Below are 20,877 nucleotides of genomic sequence, written 5' to 3'. Positions count from 1 at the left end.
TTAACGTGGCCAGTTAACAAACATGCTGCCTGCCATCTCACCATTTGCAGTGATGCCAAATGAAACACACATTGCTAGCTGGCAATCTTGGCTCTTTCATTTGCCCAGCTGGGATAACTACCGTCCATGTGAGAGCTCAAGACAGAAAAAAATGTTGTTAAAGGCCACGATTCACCCACGAAGCTTTCACTAAATACAAACATACTATCGTCTGTGGAGAGGTTAAAAAAAAATCAGTGAAGCAGGGCTATTTAGATAGAAAGCAAGATAGCCTGAGTTGGTACAGATACGTTAAAAGAATAGTAATAGGAAGTAAATACTGACTAAAAGATTAGAAAATTACTGTAGGCAAGGGCAGAGAGGGGCTTTATATAAAGGTTTAAGGTAAAGCAGTTGGTAATCAACTAAAAGAATGGGTCTGGATGCAGGGGCGGCTCTAGAAATTAGGCTGCCCCAGGCAGCGCGGTGTGCTGCGCCGCCCTTCCTCGGTCCCGCGGCGGGTCCCCTCTTCCCGCGGCTCCGGTTGAGCTCCCGCGGCAGGTCCACCGGAGCCCCGGGACGAGCGGACCTGCCGCAGGCATGACTGCGGGAGCTCCACCGGAGCCGCGGGAACAGCGAACGGTCTGGCGGCTCCGATTGAGCTGCCGCAGTCATGCCTGCGGGAGGTCCAGCCGAGCCGCGGGACGAGCCCCCCTCCGCAGTCATGCCTGCGGCAGGTCCAGTCGTCCGCGGCTCCGGTGGACCTCCCGCAGGCATGACTGCGGCAGGTCCACCGGCCCAGCCTGCCGCCCCCTAGATTTGGCCGCCCTAGGCAACAGCTTGGTTTGCTGGTGCCTAGAGCCGCCCCTGTCTGGATGCATGGTGTGGCTGTATAGTGGAAAAAAAGGGAGGGGGGAACCTCACCCTCCTGCAGAGGAACCCACAATAGGTGGTCCTGGGGAGGAGCACTCATGAGACTCCCTCACATCACTTCATGGGAATGCAGAGGTGTAAGATTTGTGCCTCTGTGCAGAACAAGTCCAAATCTCAATGGAGTTTCTCCATGCAGAGAACAGCTGAGTGTGCAAAGGCGCCAGAGTCAACTGTAGGATGAGGCTCTAAAAGGTGTAGCTTTATCTACCCTACGTCCTTATATGGCCCTCGTTACCAATATCTCTGTCATTAATGGATTTTATCCTCACAAGATCCCTGGAAGGAATGGAAGTATTGTCCCTGTTTTACACCGGGTAGATTAAGTGACTTGCCCAAGGTCATACAGCAAAGTTTTTCAAATCCCGGTTCAGCAGCCTCTCCATTAAACTGTCCTTCTTCCCGGCTTGGCTTAGGTGCCAGTGTTTGAAAATTGGGCCCAAAATGTGTAAATGGTATAGTATTATCATCGCTATTAGTTAGTTTATGGCTCTTTACACAGATGATTAACATACCTGCAACCAGTTTCTGATTTCAGCTGCAACTGTACAAATCCAGGGTAACTACACTAAAGTCAGTGAGTATTTCAGGATTGGCACTGATGGAATTCAGACCCGAGCCTGGCCCATCATCCCTAACCCAATGAGTTTACAAACTACTTCAGACTGATGTACGAACTTATGACAAACTATGCACTACAGTGAGGAGCTGAGAGGGAAAGTTAATAAAAAAATAAGTGTTGTTTCTTGGAAGCCAGAGAGTCAGATTGCCAGCTGGTGTAAATCAGTGTAGCCCTACTGAAATCAGTGAAGCTATGCTGATTTACAGCATCTGAGAATCTGGCCAAAAGGTTCTTCTGTAGTTAGTAATTTGGAAGGCTTGCTGAAGGTTACAAGCCAAGAGACCATGGAAATCATGGTTGTTTGGAAATGACAGAAAACACAATAGGTTTATCAATGTCTCTGCTTCTAACTGTTTTGATGTGTTTTCTGCTGCATCAGTCTTATCTGCTTTTCTCTCCTGCATAAACGATTGGGCATTCCTTGCAAATGCATGAAAAATCCTTCATGATAAAATCCAGAGGAATGTCCTAGCCAAGATGAATTTACAGGGTCTATTGCATGTACACCTGGTGAAATGGAGCAGTTAGCTGGGTTATTGAGAGCTCTGGACTAAAAGCTTGTGAAGGTTGTATGATGGGTGGCATTAAGGAAAATGAAGATGTATAACAAGAGCTTTGGATAACTGGATTTCAGGAGTTGGACAGGAATTAGTGACACCTGCAGTCATTTTGTAAATGGGAGCAATGCAAATTAATAGCAAAAACTGGAGGTATGTATTTCCACCTTCACACACACGCAGTCAGTTTTTATATGTGGATGAGCAGGTGTTTAGATGGGGGAATATGGGAGCGTAGAGAGCATTCATTACTGGCTCACTGTGTTGATACTTTGGGAAAGTAAAGCAGAAGGAAGCAAAGTCCCCACCCCTGAAGCAATAATTAGATAGCTCAGGGCAGCTTGGGGAGTGAGGAATTGAGCTATAAACAACATTAGCATTCTGCTGCTCCTGCGGTAGGAGAGGGACTAGCCTGGTCCAACATACAGAACCCAGGGTCTTCAAAGTTACAGCCTGCTGTCTACAGCCCCAAAGGTCATTCTTGCAGACAAGAATGTTCTGGTCACATCCCCTTTTTCTGGAAAATACCGCGCCTCCTGGGGGTTTGGAGAGGGTAGTGCAGTGCTGTTATGCCAGGTCTTAGACTTTGCCACCTGAGGATTGCCCTTACATAGGAGGACCTGCAGGGAACCCGCTAAGCCAGCTTTACAGCTGCTTTGTACTACAGGAGCAGCACAAACCAGAACAGATTTGGACACAGTACATGACATGCCTCGGCTGAAGTCATTGACTTCAGTGGGGTCAGGATTTCACCCATTGTATAGAAGGGTGAGCCACAGTCTCCACCAGTGTCTTCTTCTACCTTCAATCATCCTGATCTTAGTTATATAACATGATGCTTTCAGAAGTGAAGTGACGTGCAAAGGATCAACATTCTGGGTAGCAATTATATTATTGCCTTCCCTCATGTGTATTCCAGGCTACACACACACACACACACACACACACACACACACACACACACACACACACACACACACACACACACACACACACACACACACACACACACACAGAGTCCATTGGTGTTGGGTCCTGTTCAACTACTTCTGTTCCAATCCTAGGTGCTGTCAGTTCACAGTAAGTGGAACTTTTGTGAAAATGAACACAATGATTCTGGCATTGAACAGACAATGTGGTTGATACTGGAGTCTGATGGTGACATCACCAGCATATATGAGACAGCTTTGTGATTGCAAGATTTTGTGATGAGCTCATTTGCTCTCTCTGACATAAGCCAAATAAATATATTAATAGAATGAAAGAGAGGAGAGAGATGTCAAAAGAGATGGCTGAATTGAAACCAGATAGTGATGAGAACAAAAACTTATCGCAGGATCCAGGAGTTGACATCCCCTACTGCCAACACACACATGGTTTTATAAAAGATCTTGTCTTTTTCTTCGGCTATCCCTTGATGTGAGGATGATGTCTGCCAAGGGGGTTCAACCCACGCACCCACCCACATGCGGCTGTTACTGAAAGTCAAACAGCAGGAATAAAAACAAATAATAGCTTGTTCCAGAGATATGGTCCGGTGTCAGCCATGGAGCTCCTCTGAAATGACCATGGTTTGTCTTGTGTAAATGGATATATTAATCTCTTAGTACTGAACCACTGAAACAAACCAGCTGAATAAGAGAACAGCAAAACAAAAAGCTGTGCTGTCTCCCACTGCCTACAGCAATATGCAGTTGATAGATGAATCTTCTGCTCATTTCCATTCTAAACTAAACCCAGTCTCCAATGCCATCAATATCATCAGTGTCATTACTGCAACTGCAGCCTCAACTTGATGCAATAACTATTAATTAGCCCACTCTGTCCTTCTGCAACGGCAGCATGAGCCCTGCAGTTCCTACTGGAGTTTATTTTATTTTGGGTTATCATAGGCACCTTTCCAAGTCCTAAAGTGCCTGTAAAATTATCAAAAGTACAACATAGGATAGATAATACCCTTAGCAGAAAAGTTTTTACCACACTAATCTGCTTCACAACATAAACCATCAGCAGCATAAATAACCAAGTTGACATAAAAATAGTGACTCACAATCATTCACTCAAAAACCCTTCACTCCTCCTCTCCCAGAACAAATTCATGATAATATAAGAATGGCCATACTGGGTCAGACCAAAGGTCCACCTAGTCTAGTATCCTGTCTTCTGACAGTGGCTAATGCCAGGTGCCCCAGAGGGAATGAACAGGTAATCATCAAGTGATCCATTCCCTGTCGCTCATTCCCAGCTTCTAACAAACAGAGGCTAGGGACACCATCCCTGCCCATTCTGACTAATAGCCATTGATGGACCTATCGTCCATTAATTTATCTAGTTCTTTTTTGAACCCTGTTGTAGTCTTGTCCTTCACAACTTCCTCTGGCAAAGAGTTCCACAGGTTGACTGTGTGTTGTGTAAAGAAATACTCCCTTTTGTTTGTTTTAAACCTGCTGCCTATTAATTTCATTTGGTGCCCTCTAGTTCTTGTGTTATGAGAAGTAAATAACACGTCCTTATTTATTTTCTCCACACCAGTCATGATTTTATAGACCTCTGTCATATCCCCCCCTTAGTCATCTTTTTTCTAAGCTGAAAAGTCCCCATCTTATTAAATCTTTCCTCATATGGCAGCCGTTCTATACCCCTAATCATTTTTGTTGCATTTTTCTGAACTTTTTCCAATTCTAATATATCTTTTTTGAGATGGGGTGACCACATCTGCATGCAGTATTCAAGATGTGGGCATACCATGGATTTATATAGAGGCAATATGATATTTTCTGTCTTATTATCTATTCCTTTCTTAATGACTCCCAGCATTCTGTTTTCTTTTTGGACTGCCACTGCACATTCAGTGGATGTTTTCAGAGAACTATCCCCAATGACTCCAAGATCTCTTTCTTGAGTGGTAACAGCTAATTTAGACCCCATCATTTTATATGTACAGTTGGGATTATGTTTTCCAATGTGCATTTACTTTGCATTTATCAACAGCATGCCATAAAGGTCAACAGATCTAGACTCTGTCAGATCAAGAGGGGAAAGTGGGTTTCAGAGTTAGTGACCCTTTGGCCTGAAGTCCCTGCTAGCAGCTCTCTCTCTTTTAAACAAAATGTCTGTTATCTTAAATACCTCCAGTACGTCATTGTTTGCCCAGTCTGTAGCAATGTTTAGCATTTGATGTAAACTGAAGGATTTAGATCCTTGGATCATTATATGGAACAATGGTAAACCCTAAGGACATGCCCAGAGTGAAGCCCTTAACTGGTGTACGAGCTCAGGTTGCTGCTTCCATCGCTGGATAGAGGAAATAATGGAGCATCTGCTCATACTGTGGCTCTGCCCCCCTGTAGTTTCAGAGAAGGCTACTACTACTTTGCGGTAGGAGGTAGTGCACTCTCCTCCTCCCCTTTTTACCTCGCTCACCTGCTGCTGCTTTGCTCTTTTCCCATACCTGTCGTCTGAACTTCCCTTCTCTGCGCCAGCAAAATGAAATAAAATAAACACTCTGGCCAGTTATTCTCCTGGACACCTGACTCCTTTCTTCAGTTCACTGCAAAGACCCCATATCTCCCCAGCTGGGCCCAGAATTAGAGAACTGCAACTGGCTTTTTGCCAACTCCCCAAAACATAAATTAATTGATGTCTATAATTTTGGTGGGGATGGCTGGATTACTGTTGGGCATGGCCGTTGCATTTCCCCCGCCACTGTGCCTGAGTCTGCATTGCTCACTGAAGATAAGCATCCCAAAAGATGGGATCTGAACTCGTTGAGGCAGCAATAGTGTGCAAGAAGCAGCTTTCCCATGTGATTGCTACTGCTTCCTGCTTCTGATTGTCCCAGAAATACTTTGAAAACACTGTCACACTATTTCATGCCGAATTCTAGTGTGGAAAACACAGAGATGCATGAAAATTAAAAATAGTTTTCGAGTGGGAACCAAACTTTTTTTGAACCAGAAAAATGCTTTGCTTCAGGTTTGGCTCCAATTTTCCACACAAGTTCTTATTTTATCACAACCAGAAAGTCTATATATAATGACAGTCTATGCATCTGAGCCTACAATCCCTATGCAAGCAACCCCACTCTCCCCCCGCATTGACTTCAACAGACTTAATGGGAGCTTTCCTGCATAGTATGATGGGTTTCAGCTCCTACAAGTGTGAAGCTTTATGTCCAAGAATGCTGAGAGGCTTAAAAATATCTTTGAACAGAACTGCTGATTATCAGTATTGGAGAAATGTCAAAGAAGTAACTCAACCATGTCTGGATGCAGCCTTCTTATCACTAACGTTATCCCTGAAGTGGTGCAGAACTACAGGGGCCCTCATAATCTTTTTATAACATCATTATAGCATCATCCCTTTATAACACTCAGAACTCTTGGCGTCCAGGAATGGAACCGTAATGGAGTGAGCACACAGGATTCTTGGCAGTATCACAGACTGTTGCAATCCTCAAATCCTTACTTGATTTTTGAAGTCAGTGAGCGTTTTGCTTGAATGGACGTGAGGAAGAACCAAGAAAAGGCATGAGGATTTGACCCTATAATTGTATTTGATTTGGAGTCAGAGAAACTCAGATAAAACCCGAGTGCTATTTTGGTGAACCTGTGATTGAAATGACTCCAAACTCTATCTCCCTTGATTCTTAATGTCTACAGAATATTCCTTATAATAAATATTAATAATTTGCAGTGACATGGATGAATACATTTTTATAATTATCAAAAACCAGACATACTGACTTAGTGTTTAAAATTAATTATTGCAGGGAAACTAGCATTACATAAGGGAATTACATTAACACATCAGAGTAAGTTCATCTTGCCTTTTCAGTTTACCCTTGTTAAACTTTATTTAGTGGTTTTGTATTTAACGTCTAAGCACTTAGTGAAAACATGATTTTCCTAACTAGAGGGCTTTATTTCCAAGCATTTCAAATAATGTACATTTAAATTACATCAGAATAGAGCTAGAACCTGTTATGAGACCATGAATGCCAACAATTAACAGGAGTGACTATTTTTAATATTTATCCACAGTGGAATAATCATTGGGCCAGAGAGAGAGAGAGAGAGAATGGGAATGACCATGTAGTTCAGTGGTTAGGGCACCTACCTGGGAGGTGGACAACCCCAGGACCTGTCCCCCTGCTTCAATCACTTTTTTTCTATTTATCTACAGTGGACCAGTTTCAACAGGAGAGATTGAGGGAATCCACATCAGTGGAGACCCCCTATGGAAATCCTTCCTAACCTTCGTTGGTAGAGAGGGGGGAATTGAACCTGGGTCTTGCACATCCCAGGTGAGTGCTCTAACCACTAGGCTAAACGTTATAAAGGTGGGGACTACTAGTGATGTCAATGATTTTTTGTGTGGAGTGAGCCAGGCGCCTAGCTCATTATCTCAAGAAACACTTTAGGGCCCTGAGCCACCTGTCTCCAAGTGGCTGGTTCCCATTCATGGATCTCTAGCAGAGATAGGTGCCTTCCTACATTCTGGGCTTAGGCATCTATCTCTGGGAGAGAGGTAGGGCTTAGGACACACCCCTTTTTTGACATCTCCCATTGGCTAACTTAGGTGGCTCCACACCTAGTGTGCTGGCTTTTGTGGATTGCATTCTTAGGAGCTTTTCTCTACCTATTCACTGTATGGGGAGTTTAAGTGCCTAACTTGGATTTGTGGATCACAGTTTTGTTCCTGTGATTTTTCTAGACATCTACAAGTTAGGTGCTTTGATGTGCAGTGTTGCAATGCCTAAGTCCCTTCATGGATCCCACCCCAGATCTTTAAAAGGGCTGGTTTTACAATGTTTGTTTTTCCTCCCCCATGCCCACCTTAGTTTATCATATCTCTGAAATGTTTAATTAGGGGTAAGATTTCTACAGGCACAAATGGCAGTTAGGAGCCCATTGACTTTCAATAGAAGAGAGGTATGTAACTGCCCTTTGGGCTTTGGAAATTTCCCCTTGAATTTTTCTCCAAATTCCAATGTTGAGGCTTTTTGTCTTGGAAACCACTACTCAGCTGCAATGTATTAAAGAGAATAATGACAAATAGCATTGTAACTGTTAAAGAGCTGTTGTGTTTCACCCCAAAAGTGGCTGTGTTTCGGTGGTGGTGGAAATGCCGTATGACATAGACAATCTTCCATGTATGTTGTGGTGATATGAATATGCTAAATTGCTGGACCATGTGCTAAATTGTGGACCCATGTGACAAACTGTGGACTCAGTGGTTGGTTTGTTTAATCATACACCTTTCACTATTCCATCTGTGCTCTGCCCTCTAATCTGTTTCTGGTGGGACTACTCCCAACTTTCCAATCCTGGAGAGGCTATTTCAATATGGAAGCTGCCTAGAAGTCACAGAGTATTTTGCTGCTGAGAGTGACCTAGGGACAGAAGGATCCCTGCCCAGAGCCCCAGGGAGCTCTCCAGAACATAGCCTGCCTACCCAGCCTGGGCAAGTAACAGGAAATAGGCAGGGATGGGGTGAGAAAGAAAAGGGTTCCAGTAACAAGATTGTGTATTGGAGAGGCTGGGGGTGCTGAGAATCATGAGCTGTCCTGTGTAGGAGTCAGTGAAACCCTCAGAATAGCTCCACCAGTCTCTTCTTTCCTGCTCAAAGATCTTTGAGCAGTAATTCATCTTAAATCTAGAGAGTTGCCTCAAACCAACCATTATCTCCAGGATTTGGTTTAGACACTCCAAAGGATTAATAATCTATAATAAAATATTATTTCACACTGTGTAAGGACAGCTGTGAGAACATGAGCTCTCAGCTCTAACACATACTGCTGTAGCCTCCCCCACTTATTCTTTTAAGAATTGGCTTGCTTACAATTACGCAAATAGGACTGAAAGGGGGCATCCTTGACTAGTCCCCCTCCAAAGTCAAAATGAAGATAATATTGTGACATTAGCATGTATCCTTGCTCAGAACACTGTAACTGATTAAATACATTCATGGTAAATTTTAAAATTTCCATCATAGTAAAGAGAAACTGCCATTCAATCCAGTGAAATGCTTTCTCAGTGTCAAAAGATGCTATTACTACAGGACTGGCATCATTTTTCATCTTAAAGAGGATATTAAATAAGCACAGCAAATTCGTGCAGGTGAACCTACTGTACTAAACATAAAATAAAACCACACGTTCAGGATGAATTATTTTAATGCTTGTGCTTTGAGTCAATTGGCCAATAACTTTGGCAATTTGTTAATACCTACATTTAGGAACAAAATAGATCTATATGACCCACATTCCTATACACATTGGTCTAGTTTCAGTGTTGCTACAATCAGCACAATGTGGTTTGGAAACTATCCGTTGGTCCGCACTTCGTTTGCATAATTTAGTGACACAAAGGCATGAAAACAGCAAACATTAGCTTGCAGAAATGATGTTCTCTTTTTGAACTGGGAGGACAAGGCTTGCCTAAGGCTTGTAAGATTTATGAACAGCTCAATGGCAATAGCCTGGAACAGGGGAAGGCCAGCCCACACATTGAAAAAAGAGTTATCTGCTTCATCTAAAATTAGAAGTAGGTCCAAGACACATTTTGGATCCAAATCTGAATTTCCTTGAAGTCAGTGGGAGGTGTGAGTGCTCAGTAACTTTGAGAATTAAATCACTTATATTTAGTGATTAATCCTAACTATGTATTTAGGGACAGAAATTTAGGCACCAAGGTTTGACTCTTTAGTCTCCATCTTGTGGGTCTGTGGGCCCCTGGACTCCAAGCTAGGTTGCAGGGCACCAAGTCATCTCCCTTTAAACTATCTATATTTTTAAAGTTGTAGATGTGAAATTCCTGCTGGTCCCAGAATTTCCCACGCCCAGTACTGTCAGTGAGTGTGCACAGGATACCAGGGCTTCTCTGCATGCAGCCCTCTACTTTCTTACTAAGTCCCTATTAGCTGGTTTGAGATTTCAGCAACCCCGGGCAGGCTTTAGACCCCAGAGCTTTTCTTTTCTGCCTGCCGGAGTGAAATTGTGCAACTCAGACGTAATACTTCTATAAATACCATTTTTGGCCTCGTGGCCCTCTGGGATGATGTCTAAGACCTTGTTTATCCCTGGCATACCCCTCAAAGTGCTTATCATCATGTGCTATATCCTCACTTGCTTCACATGCTCTCTCCATCTCCTAATCCTTTCCTTTGCTATCCCATCCTAAAATAGAGAAGCACAAATGGGGGCACTCTTTCTTCTTCAGTGACTAATACCCTGGCTGTGGAAGTAGAACTTCTGGTGCTACATTTCCTATTAATCCAGGAGCCTTGCAATCTCACTCGCATGCATATACAGACACACACACAGAGTATTACATATGCCGATTTAGCATGACAGCTTGCTCAGGATGGAAGTATCTGAAGGGTCAGAAATAAGGCAGTGGTCCTACTTAATCTTTCCCTGAGCAATTGCAGGGAGTGAACAATAACAAGGGGAAATGAAACAGCCTTTCAAGTCATAGATGGCTTAAGAACCATGGCCTATAAGGGTAGGAAAAGGATAGCTCTACGCTGACTCTCCCATGGCTGGTGGATTGTGTAAATGTATTTGAGAAGCCAGTTGTTTTGGATAGCACAATGTGTTACTGGGGTTCAGCAAAAGCAACTGCTGTAGCAAAACTGTATGGGGAGCATTATAGCAATTTTAGGGGTAGCAGCTGAGGTTGTGCAAGCCCGCTTCCCACCTGGCTCTGGCAAAGGAGGTGATTTCCGTGAGAAAATGAACCTGAAGTGGTAGGTGGTGTATGGAGATGGAGAATTGAGGAGGAGACAGTGGAGCTAGCAAAGAGGTAGGAGATTCTTGCAGCAGCTGACAAACTTTCCCACTAATTGGCTCTGTGTTGTGTGTTTGGTGGGGATGGAGATGAGGGCCCCAAATATTTTCTTCTGGTGGCCTCTTGGTCTCAAATGCATTTGGCTGTGTTCAGCGGGATTTGATGGTAAGTCAGTAGAGGCTGGGAAGTTTTGAGACTCATTGTACCTGAAAATGTGCAGCTGTTACAAAAATATTTGCCCTGGAGCTTATTGGGATATCTGATGCTGCTCTAGTTGTAAGAGGTAGTGTTTCATTGTCCATTCATTGAAGCTCTAATTTAACTTGAAAGGTTTTCTGCCTCTAGTCTATCAGACTGAACACAAGACTGAGAGCCAGTAACTCCTTCTCTAAAAGTGAGTTGGGGCCTGATTTTCAAACCAGGTCTCTTGTTTTGGGGGCCCAACTTTAGTCTCTGAGGGCTTGATTGTCAGAGTTACTAAGTGGTCACAGCTCTAAGGCTTTGTCTACACTACACACCTGTTAGCGACACAGCTCTGCTGCTACAGCCGTGCCACTAAAATATTGCAGTGTAGCTGCTGTTTGTCAGCAGGAGAGAGCTCTCCTGCCAACAAAAAACTTCCACCCCCAACGAGTGGCAGCAGATTTGTCAGCTGTTCACACTGGCACTTTTTGTATGTAAAACTTTTGTTGTTCGGGGGGGGGGTGTGTTTTTAACACCCCTGAACGACAAAAGGTTTGCCGCCAAAGTTCCAGTGTAGACAAAGCCTAAGAGATGTCAGCTAGAGTTGTGAGTGATCAGGGTTTTCTGAAAATGTGGGCCTTACCTTCTCTGCCCAAGTTTCCGCTCTGTAAAGTTGGGATCAAAACACACAACTTCTCTCACAGGGGTGCTGTGAGGATTAGTTAATGTTTAGACAAGACTTTGAAGATTACAAGTCTTTGGAGTAAAATTATTTAAGAGTCTTAAGGCAAATTAGAAAATATAGCGGTTTCTTTGATTAAGTGAGATTGATTAAGACACACAAACAGGAGTGGCAGCTGGTTCCATCTCCCTGCTTGAGGAGAAAACACCCTCACTGGCCAGATAGCAAGTTATAAATATGATATCTTCAGAACAAGCTCAGTGGCTGATCAAACATTGCATGACTCAGAAGCCATTTTATACTAATGCTTCATGACAAGGTTAAAGGCTAGTTTAAATGCTGGAAACCTCACTCTCCTGGCCAGCCCTTATTCCTTTCCCAGTGTTTGTAAATCCTTCAAATATGTGCTTCTAGCCCCACATCACACCAGCAACTTTGTTAACCAGCCAGGCACTCAGACTCCAAGCTCTGCACTCTCTCAAACTGACATTACCAGGCTTCAGAGGAGCTCTTGTTTACAAGCAGACAAAAACTGAAACCAATCAAAATCCAACATATACATGTGATGGTTGGTCCAGTGTGATTTGGGGTTGTAACAGAGATGACTCAGTGGGAGATTGAGCAAAGGAAACATATAAAACGAGCAACAAGTTGTCACACTAGCATCATTTCTCTCTCATCTGAATGTGTGGTCTAGGACCCCATTCATTTGAGTTTATACTGTCCTACTTCAAGTACTAATCAAAGGAAAATTGAACAGGCTCCACAGAACTTTGTTTGTGACTACTGGTAAATAAGGCATAGATTACAACACAAATGTAAAATATTCCAGAGAAAACAAAGGCTTCCAAACTGGCCCTTCTAAACTGAAACAAACAACCATAAGAAAAGAGGACAAAATAAAACAATTACATAGACATCACTACTTTAGACTGAGGAGAGATTATGACTCTCCAAGCAAAGGGACAAAGAGAATTCTCACAAAGGAGATTATCAGAAGAGAAGGAAATTTAAATTCTGTAGCAAAATTAGTGTTGGTGCATTCCAGGCAAAATGCTTCTGTTGTACTATGCATACAATAGATAAGTAATGGTCAACTTGAATAAAGTATTTAACAGTGAACAGGAAAAAGACCAGGATTTTGAAAAGGTTCCCATAGCTGAATGAAAAGCATGGCTGGGGGGAAAAGGGGATGAGGGCAGAGACGCCAAATAGGACAACTGCAATTCAAAGAAAGAAAGGTGCCCAGTGATATACATTCCACATCAGGCAGAGGAGGCTATCTAATTGCATGTTGATTTGAAAGTGATGAATAACAATAATCAGGCAGAAATGATTCAATAGGCTCATGGTAATTGACAAAAGAATTATACTACACAGAAAGAAGACAATCCATCTACCTTGATAGCTGGTTTGAGGGGGTTTGCTTAGATTTGCATTGCAAAGAAGAAACTCTTCTACCAGTGTGGGGCCTGATCCTTACTCATCTAACTAGTGTTAATGTCTTCATAGATCTGGTCAGGTGAGTAAGAAGTTAGGGTTTACAGAATCAGGCCAGGAAGAAGGAAAGTGGTAAGGTGTTAATGTGATTCTGTAACCCCTCTAACATGGCATTCTTAAGGCCACAATCTACTCCCAAATGTGGGTCAAATAAAAATATATAAAAACGGCTTCTTTCTCTATATCTTTGTATTATCACACTACATTGCTCATTTCCCTATAATGTTTCCTAGGACAAAGCTACCCTGGTGATTGGCTCTGGACTGTGGCACCCAACACTGTATCTCTAACGAGCACCCTGCTTTAATGCATAAAAAGCCCAATCCTGAAAAGGTGCTGAGTACTGTCAACTCCTGTTGACCCCCCTGAACCCCAGTGCTCAGCACCTTGCAGGATCAAGACAATATCCCCAAGTACAGCCGCATCCATTGGGATAACTGTATTTGGTGTATGCTGGGGAAATACCATTTGAGATTTATGAACATATGGAAAAGACCACTAAATAATTTCAGCCTAACACGCTGAATTAAATGTATTGTCTACTTTATCTTATAAAGCTGAAATATGAAACATTAAATTACAGCGTAGCCTAGACTCTCAGCAGTACTGTCTTTAACCAGAGAGACAAGGTGGCTGAGGTAATATCTTTTATTGGACCAACTTCTGTTGGTGAAAGAGACAAGCTTTAGAGCTTACACAGGGCTGTTCTTCAGCTCTGGGCAAACAAACAAACATAGCAGGGACGTAAGTTATACTAAGGCTATTATCTACGAATACTAAGGACAGCTTGGCTAAACCCTTAGTTAAGAATACTAGTGTTCTGCCAAAACACAAGACAGAGAAATCCAAAATTCAAGGACTTCTGTCAATTCACTGACATGTCCCTGTTTCAATTTCATAGTAACAGATCCACTTGTCATAGTTGTTCAGCCTGTCATCATAAGTACCGTTTGTGTTTTTGTAAGTAACAGCAGGAGGGTTCCCAGCTGACTGTCTAATAATACACCATGCACTGAAAACCAGACCATGATGAGTCCTTTTGCATTCTTTATTAATGCTTCATGCCTGGTTATGCGTTAGGGCATCTTATTTTTTTAACTGGCAATTTAAAAAAAAAAGTTTAATATTTCCTCCCAGCTTAATGCTTAGCCTTCATACTGGTACAGAAAGTTCTGTGCACTGTTTCTAAGCAAAGGAAGACAAAATATACGAACATTGGATGTCACAATCTACCGGAAGAAGGCTAAAAATCTTACTGATATTGCCACTTCTCTATTAGATCAAAAAGCACACCCACAATATTCAGTAAAGATTTATCCAATCTCTTACAAAACTCTAGTAATGAAACTAATTCCCCCAATTACTTTATTCCATATGTTAAAATTTGTGCTGTGTATAGAAAATTACGTATTTCTCCCTTCTCTTGCTTTTGTAGCAGACAGTAGCTCAAAAAGACCTTGGGGTGTCCAAGCCTTGGAGTGTCTATTCTCTGCCACAGCTGGTACTGTATACCATACCTTAGTGATTTCCCCTCTTAATTTCGTCATGTCTGAAGAATATAAGAAGAATATCAACCTCTAACAATGTACATGTATAAGCTCTGTCATAAGCGACAAAGTCCTGTGGCACCTTATAGACTAACAGATGTATACTTGAAGCTATGGTATGTTCCTATATCATTTTTTGTTCATTCTTGTCTATTTGTTAAGCCTTGTCTATTTCTACATTTTTATTTTTTTTTTCAAAGGTGATCAGAACTAAGCACAGTATTTCATATATGGCCTTATGACCAGTAAGTAGCTTTTGTAGTGCTAGAAAGATTGGTTCTGAAATATCCATTACCTTTATTTATGCTTCCCAGATTGGGGAGAGAACCAAGAAATAGATATGAATAAAACAGCAGACTCAGCAGATCTTACCTCAGTATTTTTCCCTTGTTTTCATATGCACTTCTATTTCCATGCAATATTTCATTTTGTATGCATCTGTCACTGTTTGCTTCTGTCAGAAGTTCAAAGGCAGCCTGATTTCATAAAAGGAGATAGTATTGACTGATCCATAATATTGTTTCTACCTTTTTTGTTTTGTTTTGTTTTGACCAATCCTTGATGCACATCTCCAATTTTGAAAAGCATTTCATGACTCACTGGGCAGTTTGAAAAATCTATATCATGAGCTCATTACCATGTTGGCTGTTGAGTGTTTTCCATTGGTAGTGTTTGCAATGCAAAACTGGTTTCACCAGGCTCTTTTTCTCTATGGGGAAAAAATGTTAAAAACTAATATATACATACATAATAAAACATATGGGAGGTGAAATCAATGTGATGGATTACATTTATCATGCAGCTTTGACTACCCCTGTGCTCATTAATCCACTTCTCTGACCAACTTCCAACACTCAGAACACCTTCATACAGCCATAATATTTAATCAACTCCTCAGAAAAAGATTTTCTTCTTCCCCCTGAAATGTGGAATTCCCAATCATCCCCCCAAATCACACTGGCCTGATGTCCAGGGCAGGCAATATTCTGTCCTGCACCAGTGACAAGCTCTTTAAAACATGATATCTCAAGAGCCTGCAGAACTGGATATAGGAGTTTTACTCTCTTTGGGTGAAATGCTGCCCTTAATGAAGTGAATGGGAGTTTTACCATTGACTTCAAAGGGGCCAGGATTTTATACCTGTAGAGGGAAAAATCCCAGCTTTCATAGAACCAAAATATGAAACTTTAAAGAAAACACAATTTTAGGTAATTTTTAAAGGTATTTTGCATGTTGAGCAAAAAATTTTCTCTTATTCTCAGCACCATATGGGAATTTAGGACTAAGGCACCTGGCTTTAGGGGCATAAAGATACAATTTTTTAAAACTATTGGGACTGGTTTTGTATCTAAATCATTTTTGTGACTCATTTTTCTGTAGAATACATGGCACTTACAGAATGCATGATGGTGTGGTATAAAGGTGTTTTCAGCATCCATTTTGGATGACCTGCAGAGCTCCCCTAGAGCTTTCCCACTGATGATGTATTCTCTCCCTCTCTCATTCCCTTTCTCTCCTTTGCACATGATGCTAGACAAACAAGAACTTTATTTTCTTACTGCCCCTTAAACTGGGCGCACAGCAAGCAAAATTACTACTTCATCATAACACTTACTCTTTTACAGCAAAAGACCCACACTGGCATCAAAAGAACATCGCAGAGAGCCACAAAATAATTAAAGATTTAAGGCTAGGTTCTGCCTTTGATGAGATTGAGGCACATGTGAGCAGCTGGAGCAGCTGTGTGGCAATGGCTTGGAGGCATTCTCCTTACAGAGGGCAGACACAGACAGAATGCCTCCAGGGTATTGTGAGAGGGATGGAGGAGCTGCATGATCAGAAGTGGCATTTGCTATAGCTACACAATGGGAGTAGCAGGTGCCCTTGCCAGTGCTGGCCTCCAGATACTAGGCAGCGTGCATACTGGCAATGCCATGTCCTCAGTCCATGAGGCATCCTTTTGGGCACCAGCAGCAATGCTAGCCATTGTCGTACCCCCCAGCTTGCACTCAAGGTGCATGTGTGAACATTGGCATTTTGGATGTCTCCTACTGGGGTGCTCTTGGGGGAGGAAGGAAAAGAGGTTCTCCCTCGACAGCACCCACCCCCGGGCAACCATAATGTGGCATTTGCTGTGTAACAAATGTATAGGCAATAGTTAATGCATTCGTCTAAAAAGCTAAGTAAAGGTTACAATATGAGCAGAGTTTTTTTAGCTGTCAGTGAGAAATCTCTGGCATTTCCAAGTCTGTTACTGGTTTTTAGAAGTTTGCTTGTCTGTGTCTCTGCTACCTACACGTGTTTCTCAGTCTGTCTGTTTTCATGTGCCATTTTCCTTTTCTGCCTGGCTTGTAACCACTACATGCAGGTCAGGACATGCTCACAGATAATACCAAAATTTAAAGTAAAGAGGGTGTGTGTGGTGAGGGGTGGGGAAAGCTCCCCTTCCTCTCCCAGGCCTGACTGAGCAGCATTTGCCCTCCCTCTTTCTTGTAGTGTGGGGAGAGCACCCTCTTCTGTTTCAATCTACATTAACCCCTTGATCTCAGAGTGATGGGGGTCATATAAGTACAGAAATAGAAACTCATAGAAAGCGACGTGCAGGGTGATGACAAGTGGTATGTGTGACACTGGTCTGGCACTTCAGACTGAGCATTACTGACCCAACCATGGTGAAACATGCCCTCTGAAAGCAGCAAACAAAATTGTTGATTGATAAAACACAGTTCCTGTAATGCTTGGTGTAAACAGGGGACTGTGGCAGAATTCAGAATAATCAGAAATCCATTTCAGTATCCCTTTCATTTAAAAAAGAAATTATGACCAGATGATTCACTTGATATTGAATCAGGCGAGTCAGATGAACTTTAAAATGTTTTATTCCAAGTTGATTAAGTGTTTATGAACTCAGCTCATATTCTTCTACTTCTTGCTAGCCTAATTATTAAATGTAATGTGTGTGTGCATATAACTATATATCTATGCATTTATGTAGACACAAATACATGCTCTTAAATATAAAACCCCACAAAGCTAAAACGATTAATTTATGGGAACTTAAAATTAAATTAAGTATCTGGGCAGTTTTCCAGTTGATTTATAATTTTCCCTGGACAAACCATGCTTACACATAAAAACTACTGCAGAATTTACTTTACACTACACTAGTTGTGTCGTTGCTCATTTAACTGCCAAGATTAGTGTTTATGACCTGGATGGCAATCTAATTAAATATCTAAGAATCAGAAAACTGGACAATATTCAAGGCCAACTCAGCATTAAATTAGAAAATTTAGCCTGGCTACTCTATCAATATAGTCAGCTACCAGCCCAGCTACTATCCCGAACGATAAGTTTAATGAATTTGGTCAGCATACTCTGTCACAGATGTCTAACATACAGCCATGAACCTAAATCATCATAAATAAGATGCTTCAGTTGGGCATGGCAAAATATATTAGAGGAGCTTTGTCAGTTACCAACAACCTGCTTGCTGATGGTTGAGAAACAGCACTGTAAAATGCATGAGCTGCCTTTTGTAGTTTTTTGCAGGAAGCCTTGGAGAGCCGCAGATAATTTGCTTTCAATGATTCATCAAGTTGGCCCTTTGTTTCACTAATTTGAGTGTCAAGTGCAACCACATAATAAAGAATTACCAAGACCTGATAAGATTATTCTTATACTGCTGCTCCTGTCTTAATAACTGGCACTATTCTAACCTAGACCACAAATGGAATAAATAGCAAGTATACTTGCAATGCCAGCAATCTTCTTTGAAATGACAAAGCATGTTTACTGCCATCTCCACTGATGTAGCATACATTTTTGTTTCTGCTAATAATTTCTACTTTCTTAAAAAGCATTAAATGCTGAATGCTGTGCCATAGCTAGAGATGACATTTGTTCCACTGTTAGTCTACCAATGAATTAGTAAAGATGAAAAATGGATTTCAGTGACAATTCCAGCCTTGAGAAAGATATTATTGTGAACATGGTTGAGTTAGCCTGATGATCATTTTCTCCTTAATGTAGTCTTTAATGTTATATTGCTATAGGTTAGATGTGAAATCATATTAGAACTATTATTTTTGATGAATAATTTCAAGAGAAATATGTTCATAATTAAGATATATTTTTTTCAAAATGCTATACTGTCATTTTAATATCTTCATAAGAAACCAACCTGAAAATGGGTTGTTTTGAAGGGGTGCATAGATAAATATGGAATTCCTAGAGCAAGAAATTCATGTAATTTAAGTTGCTTTATTAAAGTTTTCACAATTGAACTATGCATCATTAATACGGCAAAATCAGAGAAGGAAACAGTAAAGGACGCCAGAGGACTGCTTATAAAATGAGAATAGAATGACTTTTATTTCCAGAAACCAGAAAGATGGCATTAGGAGCAAGAGTACAAGAAATTACAGCTCCACTTATTAGTGAGAACAGCGTGTGTTTAAATTTTTTAAAACTTATTATGAAGGGTTGTTAGATAAGAAGAAAGCAGGAAACTCTAAAAGTTTAGTTAATACTATACTAGAAATGGAGGGTGTTAAAATATTTGCAAAGAAAAATGAAAATTATTTAGATGAAAAATTGTTGCCTCAGAACCACAAGGCTCAGAAAACCCAGTTAATGCTTAGAGAGTGGTGAATCTTCCTCTAGGCAAAATGGAAATAACATAAATTGAAGATTGTGTCCTAGTGTTAAAAGCAGGATTTAAAAAAAGGCAAAGCTAGTGTCAGCCTGCAGGGATATAATGCTGTTGTATTTCGAAAGCGTTTCATTTATGTTGATCAGAATCCCACCCACTGATTAAATATGCCATTGTGCCGAAGACTGTAGAATTGTAGAGTGTGTTTCTGTCCCTCTCTGCTGTTCTGTTTCTGCTGTGTGTGCTGAGATGAGGTTTCTTTCTGAGGAATAATGCGACCTAACTTATGTCTTCCTTTAACTTCTACTTATCCTGAAACTGCCTCTGTGTTGGAGACGAGGAAAGACCCGGAGTAGTTTAGGACCCAGCAGACAGTGGCAGGCGGCAGTTGTGTAGATCACTGAGAGACTAAGAGGGTCCAGTCCGGTTTTAATTCTGTCTCTAATCTCTGCCACAGCAGTGCTTTCCCCCACAGCCCCAGCTCGGGCTCGGGCGCCTCTCCCTGTCTCTCTCCAGCCTGATCCCCGGCAAAAACATGTCACTGGCTTCCTCACAATGGAAACCCTAGAGGGAAAAGTGGCCCCAGATGCGCAAGCCTGAGGATTCGGTACAAAGAGGTGCACAAAATGAAGACCCTGATGGTAAGTCAATTGTTGGACCTAATTATCCCAGGTCACCCGGGGACCAAACGAAAGCAGCCCGGGTAGGGAAGAGGACGAGGGTAGTGGAGCGGGGCTGGCCAGGGCATCAGACATATGCTCCAGCCTTTCCAGGGCTGGTATCTTCTCTTTTGTTATATTTTACTAAGGGGAACAAAACGGAGGAGGAGGAGAACTTTCCACCTGCTTTTCTTTTATTCGTGTGCAGGGTTATTGTTCAGAGCGTGTAGAAAAGAGATCGGCTTAAAGAATGAGTCTGCCTGTAACTTGGCTAGTGCAACAATTCCTAACAGTCATTAAAATGCACGGGTGGACTGGCTGAAGGGGACTGAATGCATGGGGAAGAGAGCGGAGGGAGAAGGGGAAGCCTGGCAAAGGGAAGGAAGGAGAAGGGGACAGGGAAAGGGGGGGCAGAGGCGGGAGGAGAAGAGGAAGAAAGGGATGAGAGATGAAGGGGTGGAGAAGAGAGGGAGGTGGCGGGGGGGAAGGGGAGGGAGGATTATTGGAGTTCTCTAGCCGCACTTTTGCCTGGTCTTAATTGGTGTCAAACTTGCAGGAGCTGCAAAGGGAAAGGCGCAGCGATTGCTGCCAAAATAGACACCTAAGCCGAGCAGCTGCCCCCTCCCGCCAGCCCGCCCGCAAGGACGCTGCCCCGAAAGTGAAACAAACTGGGAGCCCCACCTTCGCCGCCGCCCCGGGCCTGGGGTAGCCCCCGGGAATGTGAGGGCAGGAAGAGAGAGGGGTCGCGCTGCGTGGGGCGGGGGTGCAGAGC

General features: G+C 42.3%; 1 protein-coding gene across 3 annotated transcripts in view; it reads left to right on the top strand.

Moving 5' to 3' along the window:
- The first annotated feature begins 7,272 nt into the window (after positions 1-7,272).
- The window catches only part of ST6GALNAC5 (ST6 N-acetylgalactosaminide alpha-2,6-sialyltransferase 5), a 107,308-nt gene continuing 93,703 nt past the window's right edge, over positions 7,273-20,877 (top strand). The window contains exons 1-2 of one of the 3 annotated variants that reach the window (XM_039486322.1): positions 7,273-7,393; positions 19,904-20,087. In XM_039486322.1, coding sequence (XP_039342256.1) covers positions 20,073-20,087 — 15 coding nt within the window. In that variant the 5' untranslated portion in view covers positions 7,273-7,393; positions 19,904-20,072. Of the gene's footprint in view, positions 7,394-19,903; positions 20,088-20,113; positions 20,225-20,877 lie in introns of those variants that run through there. The other 2 variants (XM_039486325.1, XM_039486324.1) reach the window with 2 other exon arrangements.

The sequence above is a fragment of the Mauremys reevesii genome, linkage group 8 (genome assembly GCF_016161935.1).
Source record: "Mauremys reevesii isolate NIE-2019 linkage group 8, ASM1616193v1, whole genome shotgun sequence".
In the NCBI taxonomy this organism is placed as follows: Eukaryota; Metazoa; Chordata; order Testudines; family Geoemydidae; genus Mauremys; species Mauremys reevesii.
This window is presented reverse-complemented; position numbering and strand designations above follow the sequence as displayed.